Source organism: Carlito syrichta, unplaced genomic scaffold (assembly GCF_000164805.1).
Source record: "Carlito syrichta isolate Samal-C Ts95f unplaced genomic scaffold, Tarsius_syrichta-2.0.1 Scaffold91562, whole genome shotgun sequence".
Lineage (NCBI taxonomy): Eukaryota > Metazoa > Chordata > Mammalia > Primates > Tarsiidae > Carlito > Carlito syrichta.
In genome coordinates, this window is record NW_007035658.1 from 757,939 (window position 1) to 775,857 (window position 17,919).

Below are 17,919 nucleotides of genomic sequence, written 5' to 3' on the forward strand. Positions count from 1 at the left end.
CCTAGGTCTGACTGACCCTAAATCATGTCTACATGGGGGTAGGGGTTACAGGCCCATTCAGCCAGCAACATCTCTCCCTACAGTTCTGAGACGCTGGACGTGCGGCTAGGCTTCAGCCTGTGCCCGGCAGAGCTGGAGTTCCTGCAGAAGCGGAAGGTAGTGGTGGCCGAGGCACTGAAGCAGGTGCTGCAGCTGGAGGAAGACCTGCAGGAGGATGAGGTGGGTGAGCAAGGCGGCCGGCCTGGGCTCAGGGCCCCTCCAAACACCACGCCCTGCCAGCCACCCCAGGCCCCGGCCTGCCCCACCCCAGGCACTGCGTCCATGATGCCCTGGTGAGGTTCCGAATGCTCTAGCAAGGGCCATGCTTGACATGATTCAATTGTATATTCACGAGGCAAGGGGAAAGTGAAGTAGAGATAGAAAGAACAGGGCCCAGGGGCTCCTCCCAAGCACTAACTGATCCTGAGGGGACTCATGGTGCCTCACTTACCCAGGGGTGAAATGACCATCTCGCCCAAGCCAGGAAAACTCTTTAAGTGTGCCACCTCCTGCACCCCACACCTCCACCTTGAAGTTCTTGGGTTCTCCTTTTCTCAATTGTGTCTCCTCTCAAATTGGCACATGTAAACACATCCCCAGGAATCACAGCAGTAGGAAGCTGGAGAGAAGCACCTTGCACTCCCTCCCAGAGTCTGTCTCTTCTTCCCATGGAAATGGACAGTGATGCCTTTGTCAGAGCCCTCTGTCACCTTCCTTGTGTGGACCAAGGCCCACAGCCCCCCTGGTCAGCAGGAAAGCCCTCCCACTGCATGTTTTAGGTGAGGACAGAGACCCACTGCAAGCCTGAGAAGGACTTGTGATTGGGCTTTAGTCAACAGAAGGATCTTACAGTCCCCTCTTAAATGGAAACAGAATTAGTCTGGACAAAGAGCCCCACCTCACTCCCATCTTCAGGGACCCCACCAAGGGCATCTTAAACCTCTATCAGCCCAGAGCTGGCAATCCTGCTCCTTCGATCATTCCTTTACTTCCACCCTTAAAAATATAGTACGTGTCAAGCATGTGCCATGTGCCAGGCCTGGGCCTGGTGCCCTGCATCAAAGCCATCTACAGAAGATGTCAGCTTGTCATCACCAATGTGTGTAGAGGGATCACACATTGGTGATGTTCTTGAATGAGTGAGGGGCCCACTGGCCTGGACCCCAGTGTAATCATCCATTAACTGAAGGCTGGAATAACATTGCTAAGAACTCATCTAGCTATGGCTAGGATTTACCAAGCCTGAGTTAGGCTTCAGAGCCCTTTATTGACACCAGCTACTGGGCTTGGAGCTAGGCTCTAATTCTAAACCTACAAGGTAGCTCACGGTTCTGGAATGGCAGGTGGCTCAGGGCCCCACTCTCTGCTCTCCATAACCAGCTCTGCCTCATCCATTGTTCTTTCTAAGCCACTCTCTGTCATTCCAAGTCTTCTCCCACCAAGCCTTGCCTCTGCAACCTTCCCCGACCGTCTGCCTCTGTGTACCCCCAGGTGCCACTGATAGCCATCATGGCCACCGGGGGCGGAACAAGATCCATGACCTCCATGTATGGCCACCTGCTGGGGCTGCAGAAGCTAAACCTCCTGGACTGTGCCTGCTACATCACTGGCCTGTCAGGGGCCACCTGGTAAGGAGATACCAGCCACTGCCTGGTGGAGCCCAGAGCAGGCAGCAAACAGGCTGGCTCCTCTGTGGCTGGCTTCACAGGCTGGCTTCTCCTGTGAAGCTCTCCTTCCCACTTCAAGAAGAAGTAGCTCATGAGGCTTGGGAAGCTCCACCACATACAGTTGTGTGACTTCGGGCATGCAGCTGAACTCGGAGACTCAGTTTCTGTATCTGTAAAGTGGGGATAGCAATAGCTCTGACCTCATGGGGTTGTTGTAAGAGGCTGTCCCAGGACCAAGTACACCAGAGACACTACATAAGCGGCCATTATTGATGTTACTATATCCCTAGGGCTGTGGTAGAGATCCAGGAACATGGTGGCCAACTATGAGTGAAACACTGGGGCCACCAGCTCCCCACATCCTGCTGGGGACATGCAGCGGGCAGGACCTTGCTGCTGGGCTCCCACCTGCTCACTTTCTTCTGGAGAGTGGGGGAGGCCAGGGTGAGGTCAGCTCACCCACAGAAGCACAGTGCCTGGGGCCCCCAAGAACGTGTTAACTTTTTTCAAAACTAAAAGAAAAAAATGAATGTATAGGTTGAAATAACTCTTTCAACAAATAGCATCAATATAGTTGTCTTTATACAACACCGTCATAAGATAAAATTTTTTTGGTGGGGGGTTGGAGTCTCACTCTGTCGCCCAGACTGGAGTGCAGTGGCACGCTCCCGGCCACCACAGCCTCAACCTGCTGGGCCCCAGGGATCCTTCCACCTCAGCCTTCCAAGTAGCTGGAATTACGGGCCCACGCTACCATGCCCAGCTAACTTTTTTTTTTAATTTATTGTAGAGATGAGGTCTCACCAAGTTGCCCAGGCAGGTCTCGAACCCACGGGCTCAGGCAATCCACTCACCTCGGCCTCCCAAAGCACAGGATTACAGGCTGAGCCACCGAGCCCAGCTAAATTTTAATATTTTTGATGATGGAAGGGGCTCATGGAAACCATCATGTGGCTATGGTTCACAGTGGCCTCTCAGCCAGGCTGTGCCTTATTCTGTTCGTGACAGGTGGGCATATGAGCCCTTGAGGTCTCTTTTTGTGCCTTTTATTCTAGAGAAGCCCTGGAAAGCTCTCATGTGAGCAAGGGGATGTGAACTGGTGCTTAGGAATGCTATGGATCCTGGTGCCATGCACCTCATCTAGGGGCAGAGATGTCAGCCCAGGTGGGATGGAAGGGACCGCCACCACTGTCAGCAGTGTTGCCTTTTGCAAAGCACTAGAGTGACTGTTTCCTATGGATCATCTCATTTCTTCCTCACAGCAAAACTATGGAGAAGTTCTGTCATTATTTAGCTGGAGAAACAAAGTGATCAATCAGTGGTAGAGCTGGGATTTGAACCCAGTCCCAAATTCTTGTTGTTTTTGTTTGTTTGTTTGTTTGTTTTTAGAATTGTGGGGCACATGGCAGGACATGCTATATAGGTAAATTGCATGAAGGCAAGGTTTGGGCTTTAGTAAGCCCTTTCCCCACCAGTAATGAACACAGTACCCAATGGGTGGTTGTGTGCTCCTCATCCCTCCTTACCCCTCCCCCACCAAGTAGTGTCCAGTGTTAGTTGTTCCTGCCTTTGTGCTTGCACACCCAATGTTTAGGGCCCCTTATGAGTGAGAACATGTGATATTCAGTTTTTTGTTTCTCTGATAGTTCACTTAGAATGATGGTCTCTAGCTGCATCCATGTTGCTGCAAAGGACATGATTTTGTACTTTATGGCTACATAATATTCCATCATGTATATATACCACATTTTCTTTATCCAGTTCACTTTTGATGAGCATCTGGGTTGCTTTCACATTTTTGCGACTGTGAATAGTGCTGCAATGAACATGCATGCAGGTGTCTTTTTGGTAGAGTTATTTATGTTCCTCCGGGAATATTCCTAGAAGTGGAAATGCTGGGTCAAATGGTAGCTCAATTTTGAGTTCTTTGAGTAAATGCCAGACCCACATTCTTAGCCTCCATATTAAACAACTGCCCTGGGTAGTAAGTTAAGAAGATAACTGCTTCCAGCAGGATTGAAGGGTACCTGTGTCCTCCAGGCTACTGTGGGCCAGACAGAAAACAGGGAGGAACTCAGTCCTGGACAGAGTAGAGGTGAAGAGTAGTGGTAAGCGGGGAGGGTTCCTGGCCTGGAGAAAACATGAGAAGTATTCTTTTTAAAAACCCATTTGCACCAGGCTCGGTGGCTCAGCCTATAATCCCGCGCCTTTGGGAGGCTGAGGTGAGTGGATTGCCTGAGCCTGAGGGTTCGAGACCTGCCTGGGCAGTGAGACCTCACCTCTACAGTAAATAAAAAAATCAGCCGGGCGCGGTAGTGCATGCCTGTAATTCCGACTACTTGGAAGGCTGAGGCGGAAGGATCGCCGGAGCCCAACAGGTCGAGGCTGCAGTGGCCGGGAGAGGCCACTGCACTCCAGTCTGGGTGACAGAGTGAGATGCCAACTCAAAAAAAAAAGAACTTTCTTATTTAAAAAAAGCAACAGCATATTTGAAATATATATATATAATAGAATCAAATTCCCATTTTTATTCATAATAACTAAAAGCAAAGCAAAAACTGTATATAAATAAACTAAACAGAAAATAAATGAACAAGATTTAATGAGGAACAATTGTAAAACACCATTAATGTACATGTGTGCCCCCACACACATACACACATACAAACTTGATTTTAAAAAAACATTTGATCCTTAAACTCAACATTATAAAGATATTAATTTTTACCCAAATTAATCTATAAATCTGTAAGTTCAATAAAATACAAATAGGTTCATCTTCTTTGAAATTAGGCAGGCTGACAATAAAGTTAACATGGCCAAACAAACATTTGAGAAGAACCAGGAATTCTTTGAACAAAAGTTTCAAGAGGAGGATTGGCAATACAGATATGAAAGCAAATGAAGGCAGAGTAAATTTTAAATTCTGTCAGTGGCTAATAAAGGAAGATGCAGGGATATCAGTAGAATAAGATGGAGAGCCAGGCATCAAGTTTCCCTAGAATTTAAATACAAGCTAAAGGAGGTATTAAAACCAATGGGGAAGAAAGACATGAACAGATAAATGAAGCTGGAATAAGTAGTTAAGCATCTGAGAGGAGATGAAGCTATTTCTTATTTCTTTCCTTATACCAAAACAAATTCCAGATGAATCTAATATCTCAACTTTAAAAAAAAAAAATGTGTTTTGAAATGAGGCAGTTCTCACCTCATCAGCAGGGGAATCTGCATAATGATCACTTGTATACCTAACCCTGAATTGTACCTCACATCTTTAAAATAAAAATAAATTAAAAAAAGGAATGAGGCAGTTCTATGAAAGCAACATATAAACTCTATATGTCATTAAAAAATTAATGAATTTTCACTAAAAATAATAATTTTTATGAGGAAAAACTTAAATGTTGTAAAAATATAAAAGGAAAGAACAAAATGAATACATTACAATTTATTTAGCAGGAAAATGTTTATTTACTTAATATCTAAATATTTCTTATAATTATATGACAAAAGGAATCTAAAAAATGATTTTTCTTAATTACTGGCCTGCAACTTAGTCCACTCAAGCTGCTATAACAAAAATACCATAAACTGAGTGACTTGCAAACAACAGAAATATATTTCTCACAGCTCTGGAGACGGGAAAGTTCAAGGTCAGGTCAGCAGCAGGTTCAGTGTCTGGTGTGGCCTACTTTTTTTTTTCTTAGGAAAAAATATATTTTTTATTTTTTTAAGTTTTATTTTAAAGGTGTGGAATACAATTCAGGATTAAGTACATACATGGTCATCACTCATAAGTGAACCCTGAGCATTTAGTACTACAAGAAAGGGATTGGCAGTACTGGTGTGGGCCTACTTTCTAGTTCATAGATGGTGCCTTCTCAGTATGTTCTCATATAGTGGAAGAGGCAAGGAAGCTCTTTGAGGCTTCTTTAATAAGGTCCTAATCTCATTTATGAGGACTCTGCCCTTGGGACCTAGTCATCTCCCAAAAGCCCTACCTCTTAATGCCATCACATTGGTGACTAAGTTACAACATATGAATTTTGGAAGATTCAAATATTCAGACCATAGCAACCTATCACATAGATGAGAGGTCCATTGAAGACTCTCAAGCAGGAAAGCAGCCTCGTGAGATTTGCATTTTGAAACAATCACTTGGCGGTGACTATGACTGACTGGCATAGGGGCGGAGTGGAATCAGGGAGACTAATTAGGAGGCTGTCTCAGGGGTGCAGGTGAGAAGGCCAGAACTAAGACAGTGGCAGAGGAGGGTTAAATGAGGGTTGATAAGGATATATAAATGGCAGAACCCAGGGTCTGTCTGATGTGGGACAGAGGAATCCAGTCAGTTTGTGAAGACCCCAAGTTTTCCAGCTTAAGCAGGTGGGTGAATTGTAGTGTGATAAAATGGAAAAACAGACAAGCAGTAGGTTTAGGGGGAAGATAATGAACACATTTCCGCTTCTGTGGACTTTCTGACCCATGCAGTTGGGCATAGTTATGAGTAAACGTGTTTCAGTAGTGGGTGCTCATGGTGGTGGTGGGGGAAATGATTCTTTTCAGCAGTGACAAACAGTAAATGAGGTTCAAGGGAAGAGAAAAGCCCTCATGAGAATGGTGATTTGTAGAAGGAAATGTGGCTAAATTAAAATGATATATGTCTGTTGGCACTAAAGATAAGGCAGGAGACAGACATCTGTCTTAATCAAGATTATAGCACCTGATGTTCCAGTGAAGGGAGGCTGGCAAAGCTGGCAAGGAACAGCAGGCAGGATGACTTAGACAGCCTGATGAATGAATTACTGTGTCATGGGAAAGAAACGCACCTCACCCAAAAATACACAGAGGGTCTCTTTCTGGAGATTGTATGTCTCCGCATCCCACAGAGGTTGGGTGTAACCAGGGTGGGACTGGCCCTGCTAACTGAAGCAGAAGTAGCAGAGGCAATTGAAAATAAAATTGAGGACTCCTGGCTTTGTGGTTTGGCTCTGCCACTAACTGGTTTTATAAGCTTTGGCAAGTCATTTAAACTTGTGTTGATTCAAAAGCCTCCTCTATGAAATGAGGTTAAGTGTGAAGCAATTGCCATTTTGGCAGCTTATGTTGATGAGGAGGAGCCTGGTACCCTGGAATTGAGGGGCATAGGAAAGCTGAAGTCGTTCTTCAGATCTTAGTTCCTTTAAATGTTAGGTCAAGTGAAGGACAAGGAGAGAGAGCAAGGAGAATTGATTTGAATAGAGGAAACATATGAATAAAAGCGTAAGCCAATAAATGAAATAGTGCTTTTAGAAAGACTATAAATAATCTGATATGACTGCTAGGGTATACATCGGTGAAAAACATTTGCTTCTTTAGTCTTTTCAACCAACTTGAAATACAATAGACTGACATTTTACAGACATTTTACAGAAGACTGACATTAAAAACAAAGTTTCTTGCCTGAAAACACAAAACTTGTAAATGCTAAAACTAGGATCTGTCTACTCCAAACCCTATTTTAACTATTAATTTTTATCAGTTCTCAAGATTGACACATTAAGATGGGTGGGTGGGGAGCAGTAAGAGTGGTGTACTTTCTTCCATGTGTTCAAGCAGGTTGCACTTTTAAAAATCTCTTCGTATCTAAAGAAAAAAAAAATCACAGTGGAAAAAATGTCAAGTCATTAGGTATGTAGGATTTGGGCCACAAATATATGGAATCAAAAAACTACTAGTAAAATTAGTTAATAAACAAACACATAACACACCACTAACTCTAATGTTTTTTATTAGTAGGTCACTGCATCTCTTGGAAACCATCTCATGTTTAGGCATAACCAACTTAAGCCAAATTTCATGACATTGATTCTTCATAACAGACTTGCATAAAAAACCACAGAAATGCAATATTGTTTTACAACTATTCATCCAGAGCAATTCTGTTTTAAAAACAAACCATTTATTTCCAGAGACCTAGTACAGGTTTGACCTTTTTTTGAACCCTCCCTTTAAAACACCTGCCACATGGCAGGTCCTGCTTATTAATTCTCGGGTTTTTATCTTTTGGATCCTGCAGATTCAGTACAATGCAGCTGGGTGTCAATTTTGTTGTATTTTTCTCTCTTGTTCAGAAACTGTTGGGCTTAAACCTGGGAGTTTCATCTGTCCTGGAAAATTTTCAATTGTTATCCTTTCAAATATTACTTTTTACCTATTCTCCCTCTCCTCATGGTCTGGAATGCCTTTCACAAATAAGTTAGATATTCTTATACTATTTGTCAAGTATCATAGCCTCCTTTCTATATATTCTATATTATTATCCTCTCGGCTACATCTTAGATAATATCTTCAGATTTTCCAAAATAATTCTTCCTCTAGCTGAGTCAAGTCTACTACTCAAGTCATTCTATGAGTTTTTGCATTGTATTATTATGTTTGTATTTCTAGAAGTTCTCTTATTTTTTAAATTTGTTATTGTTTTTTTTTCTATTATCTATTTAGATTTCCTCCCTCAATCTGTTTGGTTTCCTAGTATCTTATTTTTTTATTATATTTTAATTTCTTCTTTGATATCTAATAATTTGAAACATTTTTATAATGATCTCCTCTGTTGATTTTAACCCTTTCAATTTTAGGGATGTTGTTTATTTCAGGTTTCCAAACAAAATCTCAAACAATCCCATCTTGGCTTTCCAAAAAGCTGAGATTAAAGGTGTGAGCCACCTTGCCTAGTTCATAGAGGTGTTATGATGGGATCCCAAAGCTACCTGAGGGCAGATACTTTGTAGAGATTTATCGAGGAAGACATTTTTTTCTCACTCATTGTCCACATTGGAGAAGACATGCTTCCTTATCATAAACCAGTGTTTTTTAGTATATTTGTTTCTATTGAAGATTCTGATTTTATACAAGGACCTTAGTTACAACTCTGTCTTACAAGGATCCATAGCCACGTCTTCCACTCTAATGTGAAGTTGAAATGTCAACATCTAGGTTACTGAATGAGCAACCACCTTCAAGCCTAACCCTGCACAATCCACAGCATTTATCTTTGAAATTTCTTCCCCTATTTTCTGATTTCTCTTTTTTGAGGGGACTGGGAGAATGTCCTGGGGGTTTTCTCTATTTTCTGGAGAAGTAAGCTTTATATTTGAAAGAATTTTTTCCATAGCTCTATCTAGAAAATTTATAGTTTAAATGTTTTAAAGTTATTACATTAAAAAGAAAACCAAAAATACCTTCTGGAACCAAAAGTACTACATTTATTTACTCTTCCTTTAGTTGTAAGAAGAGTGCTCTCTGAGTTGTAGTGAGGCCCTACTAAGGTGTCTACCACCTATTCTGGGAATTGTCTGTCCGATCCTATGGGGACTCCTGGCAGCCATGATTCTGTGGTGTGTTTCTATTTTCCTGCTCACAGGAGCTAGACCTTGAGTGAGTGTATGATTCAAATATGCTAACTAGATCTTTTTCTCTTGAAATTTGGAATTTTATATGCTAAAATACTCTTAATCTTGTACTTGTGGAGATAGTTTTTCATACAGATCAGTCTCAGAGGTAATTGTTTGTATATAACTTGTTTTCAATGACTATTTTTTGCCAACTCTAAAGCATTGAAACTTGCCACTTTCTTCAGACAATTTAGTAGCTATGTATAACTGTGGGTAAGACAATGTATATGTATAACTGTACATGGTCTATGTATAACTGTGGGTAAGACAATGTGAACAAGTACCATAAGACTGGCTTTATTAATTAGTAAGCAATTTAATAATTTTAATAATTAAAAGAACAACAAATGATTTTTTAATGCTTATTCAAAGCGACTTCAATTTTATTATCTCCTTTGAACAATTCTGTCAGGTATGGAGATGTTTTATTTCATTTTGCCATATTTTTGCATTTATAACTGAGTATAAAGAAGTTCAGATACTTGCTCAGAATCTTACAGCCCAAACTAGACTTTTTGCCTAAGCACTCTTTCAATATATGCATATCTCTCTAGAGACCAATAGTTTGTTTCTTCTGAGGAAATGGGTTTTTTCTTTCTATTTGTCTTTGTCTCATATGTTCAGACACACCTAGGCAGTGATAAAATATTTTAGAGTTTCCTTCTCAGTTAAAAACTTTTATTTCTCTGGGAATTGTTTCTTCATTCTCTGGGAATTGTTTCTTCATTCAAATCCCAAATGGCCTTGTTTGCACCATAAAACCATGGTCTCTCAGTCACAGTTGGTTGGATCTATGTGCATATCTACCTGAATCAAATGGCTAATAAGATCTCTCCCGAGAATCAGAAATTGAATCTTAAGGAAAGCAAATTTGTTTTTGTAGATGATTTTCTATGAATATCAAAGAAGCAGAGAGAAAGAGAAATCTCAGGCCAGCAGAGAGAGGCCAAGACACAAGAGATGACTAGAGAGAGTACTAAGGGTTCCAGGGCCTATTAATAGCCCCTTTCTGAAGCAGTATTTTTTTCACTAATTCCATGAGAGAAATCACTCATCTGTTAACACATTCTATCTTCAGAAATGGTTTAAAATTATGTTTATTTCATTAATTTTGGATGATATTCTATGTGCAAAAATTTTATCAGGAAGTTAAATATAGAGCAGAACATAGCTTTAACTGTTTTTCACCTCATCTTTTTGAGACAACATCTTTGTGATCTCACCTGGGTCTGCATGGTCTTAATTTTCCTCACCTTCCTCCCCTTGCATGGTGACTTTTCAGTATTTTAGGTTGAATTACTTCTACTCTTGACTGGTTTTGTTTTATTTCAAACCAAATTCTCTAAATTTAAGACAATTCTGTTATTCAACTGTATTACATCCCATTCTCTTCTTCTTAAATGTACTTTTATTTCGGATGTTATAGTAAATAACACATTCCACTAAAAATAACTGTTTCTGTTTTGGATACTGAACATACAACAACCCAACTTTATACTGAGATCCAAGGTTGTGGGTGCCTAAAATGGGGTGGAGGTTAAGGCCTTTGCAATTTAAAAGGTTGAGTAATCAATAGACTAAGTTTTGCCAATTAATAAAATAAAGCTTGCTGATGTCATTAAGAATGATATTAAAGGATGGAGTTAAGAAAACACCAGTGATCAACTACTATTATCCACTAGGAATGTTGATGAACTAAAGAGTGTTAGAGAACAGAAAGGAGGAGATAAAATTTGGGAAAATACATTGAGCCCACAGGGAAACCCCTCACCTACTGAGATTTAGGGATTATTCTTCCTACATAATAGAAATTATATCACTTCTTCTGCCATCAATTCTCTTACAAGTAGTCAATTATGTGCCTGAAAGCAATGTTTAGGTCCTCAGAATAAGTAGAGAAAGCAGTTCATTCTAGTCCTATATTAGCTTTAAAATGGTGCCACCTTCAAAGAAAACTCTGGAGAAAGTTCAAGTTCATGATGATGCCCAGGGCTCTTGTTACCCATAGGATGTGATGTTCCTTGTGTAGGCATCAGTTAGGGGCCCTACAATGCAAGGAAAGTGACATATAACTACACAGATACACAAGATTACCCAAGTGTGGTCCCTTTTAAGAAAGGCTTCTGAAAAACACCAACAAACCAAAAAAATCCAAAAAATAAAGGAATAAAACACCTATTTATAACTTGAAAATGTATGACCATAATTAAACATGTATATTATCTCTACTTCTCCCATGATGGAACAAAGTAAGAACAAATGAAAGCACGAAAATCCCCAGTGTTAAGTGAATTGTCCAGAATTACATAACTTTTAACTGGACCTAGATCTGGAACACTAAATCACCGCTATAGGATTCGAAAACCCAAATGCTTCCCAACAAATTATAACTCATATTACTCCCTTTCTGCTACCAATGTGACCCTCAAGTAAATCATAAGCTCCAAATACCCTTAATTTGTTTTTCTTTTCATTGTTTTCATTTTAAAATACCCAGAATTTGTTTTTCACTGTTATAAATGGTCACCTCTATATTTTAAACTACTGATATGGCTTAAAAATTTGAAAAATATCCTAGTTTTTTTTCAGAAGTCAATGCAAGTATACTTCTATTATCACCTGCTTATCCTCATATTCCTTCTTCATCCACCAATTTGCAGGTTCTATTTGGAGCTTAATTTCTAGGAATGTGCTGGTAATAATCCCCCCCACACACAAGGGCAAGAATTTTTTTTTCTTAAAATTTCTTTCCATAAAATGTCTATTGCCCACCTAGCTGATCTATATAAGACAGATTCTAGTAATTTTATATCACTTTATGTTCAATGGGGATATTTATAACACAAGCAACTTGGATATCAATATGATAGAAAGTATAGATTAATGGTACTCAAATTCGAGAATTTACTTTGAGGGCTTGTTAAAATACAGACTTTTGGGATCACCTCCGAATGTCTGACTGAGTAGGTCTGAGGTAAGTTCTGAGAATTTGCATTTCTAACAAGTTCTCAGGTTATGTTAATGTACTGCTCTGGGGACTACTCTTGAATTATCTGATGTAGACTTGTTTCAATCTTGTATTAATTTTATTCTAACCTAAAACAGAATTTCTATATATTTCTAAGTGTATCTTTAATTAGAAGAAGAGAGAAAGAGAAAGGAAATATGAAAATCCTTAGCATTCATTATACCTGTCCATAATCTTTTTTATAATAGTCATCACCCATTCAACCTCAGGATCCAAACAAATCAATTTCTTATCTTTCAGTGTGACTCTGAAAAGAAAAGAGTGTCCCAGTTAAATAAAAAATATTCCTAATATAACAAGGTTTTAAATTTATTAATTAGAATTTTTTGAAATATGAAATGCATATGATTAAAATGAACATTCAGATTTCTCAACTACTTTAATTATATTATTAGAGTATGAGTTTTAGTTACATTGATGTACATAACTAAATTTTTCATCAACTAAATAATACCTTTTTTAGAGTCTTTGGAGATATCAACCAATTAGGAGACATTATAGGACTTAAGATATACAAGATATAGTGCTAGGACTCTAGGAAATTTACACAAGCATAATGGCTTCCAGTGTGACAACTGTCAATCTCTTATTATAAGTTCTTTATTGTTATATATCTGCTAATTTTGTTATCTTTTGATTAAATCTTCATTAAATCTTCATTGGTTATTCAGCAGCAGAGCATAAATTACTTATTTGAATTAATTCTGTATCTTTCAATTGCACTACATAGAACCACAAAGTTCCACCAGCATCTGCAGGACTAAATGACCTTTCCACACCCTGAGCAAGGGGTGTACATTCTAGAGTTTAAGAATATAATAGAACTTTATACCTAATTATGAAAAATAATAAAATAATAATAAATCCTTAGCAAATTACCAATACAAGAATAGCCATAAAACATTATACATAATGGTGAAAACTTGAAAGTAATCCTTTTGCATACAGAAACAAGACAAAGGTGCCTACTATCACAACAGTCACCTCAGCAAATCTAGAAAGATAAATAAAAGGCAGAGGGTTTCCAAAGAGAAAATTTCACTCTTTCCCAGGTGATATGACTACCCAAGTAAAGATTGATGGTTCTAAAACCAATACAAAATTTCCTGTCTAAACACTAATAACTGGAATGTGAAATTGTGTAAAGATATCCTTTACAACAACATCAAACAATATAAAGTGGCTAGAAATTATAAAACTATAAGGACATTAAAGAAGACTTCAACAAACTAGGAGGAGCCAGCCTATGCTCTTAAAATAGAAAACTGAATACCGTAAAGATATCAACAATTTCCAAATCAATGATAACAATTTAGTGCAAATATAGGCACAGATAAATTAATCAATGGGTCAGAAAAGAGAGACTGGAGCCATTCCTTCACTTACAGGATAATTCAATTTATAACAGAAATAGCATTGTAGATAAGTGGGAAATGATATTTTAACAAATAATGTTAGAACAATTGATTAATTATATGAAAAAATTAAATTAAATAATTCCTTCAAATGATATAAAAATAAATTTTAGGTGGATTCAAGTCTTTTTTATTTTAAAAATGTGGGGTGAAATTCAAGATTAGGTATGCAAGTGGTCATAATGCAGGTAAAGTTTGGGCTTCCCTTTGGTCTCCACTTAGCTTGGTTTGAGATCAGGTATTCTTACTGATGTTGTGTCCATGTCTTAAACACAAATTCAAAAATTGTGGAAATTTTAAAAGATAATATAGAAGAATATTGTTGTAAACTCTGTAAAAGGGAAGGTTTTGTTGAGTTAAGAGACTAAAAGTGCTAATCAAAAAAGAGCAAATTGCTAAACTCAAATATAGTAAAAATACAAACTTATGTTTACTGAAAATACTATAGAAAGAATGAAAATATTTGTTACAAATTGGAAAATGAGCTTCGCTATGTATAAAACTGACAAGGAATTAATATTCAGAATACTCCAAGAACACCTATGAGTAAATAGAAAAAATATAATATCCAAATAGGAAAAGGAACAAAATAAATGAATATAAATTTTACAAAAGAGGGAATACAAATGGTCATAAGCATGAATAATATCCAATTTCATTAATAATAGATAAATGCAAATTAAAAAAACAATGTGATATAATTTCATACCTATCAAATTGACAATACTAGATATTGGCCAGTACGTGAAGCAACAGATGATCTTATGTGGGAAAGAGTGTCAATTAGTATGACTAGCTTGTAATACAATGCGGCATTACCTAGTAAGATTGAAGATGTGCAAACCTTAAACACAGCAACTAATTATTAGAGAAATTCTCATATACATGAACCAGAAAACATATGAAGAATGTCAGTAATCTGGAAAAAAACCAGGTGTGCTCCAACAGGTGAATTGAATAAATAATTCTGTTTATTTAGTATGCCTACAATGCAATTACTTAAATTGAATAAACAGCTAAATACATCAAAATGCATAAATTGCAAAATAATGTTAAATAATAGAAGAAAGTCATGAAAGAATGCATTCAGTATGATCCCATTGATCTGAAGTTCATAAGCAAGCAAAATAAATAATAATTATTTAAAGTTTCATACCTAGGTTGTAAAACTATAAAGAAAAGCAAGAAACAACACAATTCAAAATTGCAGTTAAATATTGGAAGGGGATGGACACATGATTTGGGAGGTATATTCATTTATTATGGCTGCCATAATATTATACCACATATTGAGTGTCTTAAACAATAGAAATTTATTTTCTCATAGTTCTGAAGCCTGGAGGTCCAAGATTAAGGAGATAGTAGGTTTAGTTTACCTTTAGACCTCTCTCCTTGGCTTGCAAATGTCCATGTCTTACTATGTCTTCACATGGTTGCCCTTTGGTCTGTGTGTTTTCTGTGTCTTAATCTTGTTTTATAAAGACATCAGTTATATTGGATTAAGGCCTACCTTAATGACTTTACTTTAACCTGATTACTTCTGTAAAAGACCTCATCTCCACATACAGTGTCATTCCAAGATACTGAGGATTCAGATTTCAGTATATGAATTTAGGGAGCGTACAATTCAGCCTGTAACAGGAGAGTTGTGTTCATATGTGGAGGTTTCTGTTGTACTAGTTAATTCTAGAATTCAGCCTGAGTAGTGGGTGTGTATTTTATTACTGTTCTCCACATTGTACATATATGTAATCATATATTCTTTTGTATTTGTTACAGGCATTTGGGCCATCCTAAGGGGGCCCACAAAGTTTCTACCCACATCCCTAAGAGTGTGAATATAATGAGATATTACACCCATCATTATGTTACCTTACATGGCAAAAGGGATTTTTGCAGATGTAATTAAAGTTACTAATCAGTTGACTTAATCAAAAGAGTGATTATTAAAGGAAACCTAATGCAATAGCTTGTACCCTAAAAGCAGAGAGTATTCTGTAGCTGGTAGCAGAAGAAGAAATAAGATTTGAGATCCGTTCAATGCAAGGCAGATTCTCTACTGCTTGTATGGAAGGCCCATGTGGATGGGCCTAAAAGCAGTCTCTAGGAGTTGAGAGAAGTATTTTGAAATAAGACACTAAGAGTATGTCCTTAAAGGAACATTCTGCTAAACTCAAGTATAGTAAAAATACAAGCTTATGTTCACTGAAAACACTATAAAAAGAGTGAAAATGTGAGTCACAAATTGGAAAATGAGCTTTTCCATCCATAAAACTGACAAGGGATATATCCACAATACATCAAGAACACCTGTAAATTACTGAAGTTGACAGCCATCAACAGGACCTCAGCCCTACAACCGCAAAGAACTGAAGTCTACCAACAACCTGACTTGGAGGTGAATTCCTCCCTCGAGCCTCCAAACAAGACTTTAACCCTGCTGACATCTTGATTTTTAGCTTTATGAAACTCCAAGCAGAAAACTCAGCCAAGACACCTAAACTACTGACCTACAGTGTAAAATAACATGTGGGTTTATTTTAAGTCACTAAGTTGTGATAAGTTGTTACCTAGCAATAAAAACCAAAAAAGTATGCATCATAGAGTTTACAGTTTTAAAAGTTCTAATAGAATGCGAAAGAGTTCCCCACATTTTTGTAGGCTTATGCTCCAGAAGGGTTGTCTCTAGGGCCATTAGGCCATATTGAACTTATAATATATTTAAGTGTGTAATAGATTTCCATATGATCAATAAATTATCTATATATCCTTACTGAACAGTATGTATTTTTGCTTATTGTACACGTTCATTGACTTTTTTTTTTTTTTTTTTGAGATGGAGTCTCACTCTGACACCCAGACTGGAGTGCTGTGGCCGCTCCGGCCACTGCAGCCTCGATCTGCTGGGCTCCGGCGATCCTTCCGCCTCAGCCTTCCAAGTAGCTGGAACTACAGGCACACGCTACCATGCCTGGCTAATTTTTTTATTTATTGTAGAGATGAGGTCTCGCCAAGTTTCCCAGGCGGGTCTCGAACCCGTGGGCTCAGGCAATCCACTCACCTCAGCCTCCCAAAGCGCGGGATTACAGGCTGAGCCACCGAGCCTGGTTTCATTAACTTTGAAATTAAGTCCACTTAGAATAATTCACACCCTATGTTCTCATTTGAGAGTCTTTTTTTTTTTTTTGAGAGGGTACATGATGTTTTCAGATATCAGAGCATAAATACTAGGCAATTTATTTTCCCATATTGTGCAAGGATAAGGCCCAGCACCTTGCTCTCCTAGATTCTCAACCCAGTACATTTTGTAATGCCAGCTTTGAAAACCCCAGGCTTAGATGTTTCCACACTACCTCATATTTTCACTACTTACATTATTTCTTTTCTGCTGCAGTAAGCACCTTCAGGTTTCAATTGGACATTTTTAAAGAATTTGGGAGAGATAAAGTCAGAATGTGTCTGAATACACTGACATCGCAACTCTTGGCTGTCACAGGAATCAGCTGAGTGAGAAAAGAATAGAAAAATCTGTCAGTGGGAACAAATATAGCTGTCATACTTACTTCTTTACTTGAAATTTGAAATTAATGAGGTAGGACCCTCAATTGGATTCACAAATTCAGTACTATATTAGGGAGACAATCACACAAACCCAATTATATGCTATTATCATGATCAACAAACACTTATTACCTACTATATTTGAGAAATTGGTAAATATAATAGACTAATAATTCATTGCTGATAGTATATATAATCAATGAGATAACTTATTTAATGGCAAGATCAATTTGATTCTCTTCTATGTAAAGTTATAAACATAAAGATTGTGTGTGAATTTTGTCAATTAAAGGTGTTAATTTCTCTCTGCTTATCATCATTAAAATAAATACCCTAAACCCATTTGCAATAATGTTCCTGATATTATCTCTATTAAGAGATAATATGTTTAGAGTCAGATATTTCTAAGACATTAACTGGATGTTTTTATTTAACTAAATATAAAATGTTTTGACACTCTACAATCTAAAAACAGTATATGTCTGCTTAGATTATAATTTTACAGTTTCTACATTTTGCTTAGTGGCAAATACAAGCTCATAACATCTGGAATCTTTTTTGAAATTTCCAGTGCCTAGAAGTAAAAGATAAAAGCCATAGTTGGCTTACCAAACATGCCCAGGACAAGGATAGCCAGCAGAAGTGTTAGTGAGCTCTCAGCACTCATGCCTGTCCTTGATCTTGATCCTGGTCTGGATCAACACTGCAGCCCACTTTTATATGCTCTCTATAGCTCTGAGAATTTTTAATTGCTTTCCTTGCACTCCCTCTCCTTA

The 17,919-nt window shown here is 38.0% G+C and overlaps 1 protein-coding gene across 1 annotated transcript in view; it reads left to right on the forward strand.

The window, feature by feature from the left end:
- The window catches only part of PLA2G4E (phospholipase A2 group IVE), a 55,902-nt gene extending 54,231 nt beyond the window's left edge, over positions 1–1,671 (forward strand). The window contains exons 11-12 of the mRNA XM_008059468.2: positions 84–219; positions 1,531–1,671. Of these exons, the coding sequence (XP_008057659.1) occupies positions 84–219; positions 1,531–1,671 (277 nt within the window). The remainder of the gene's footprint in view (positions 1–83; positions 220–1,530) is intronic.
- The last annotated feature ends 16,248 nt before the right edge of the window (positions 1,672–17,919 follow it).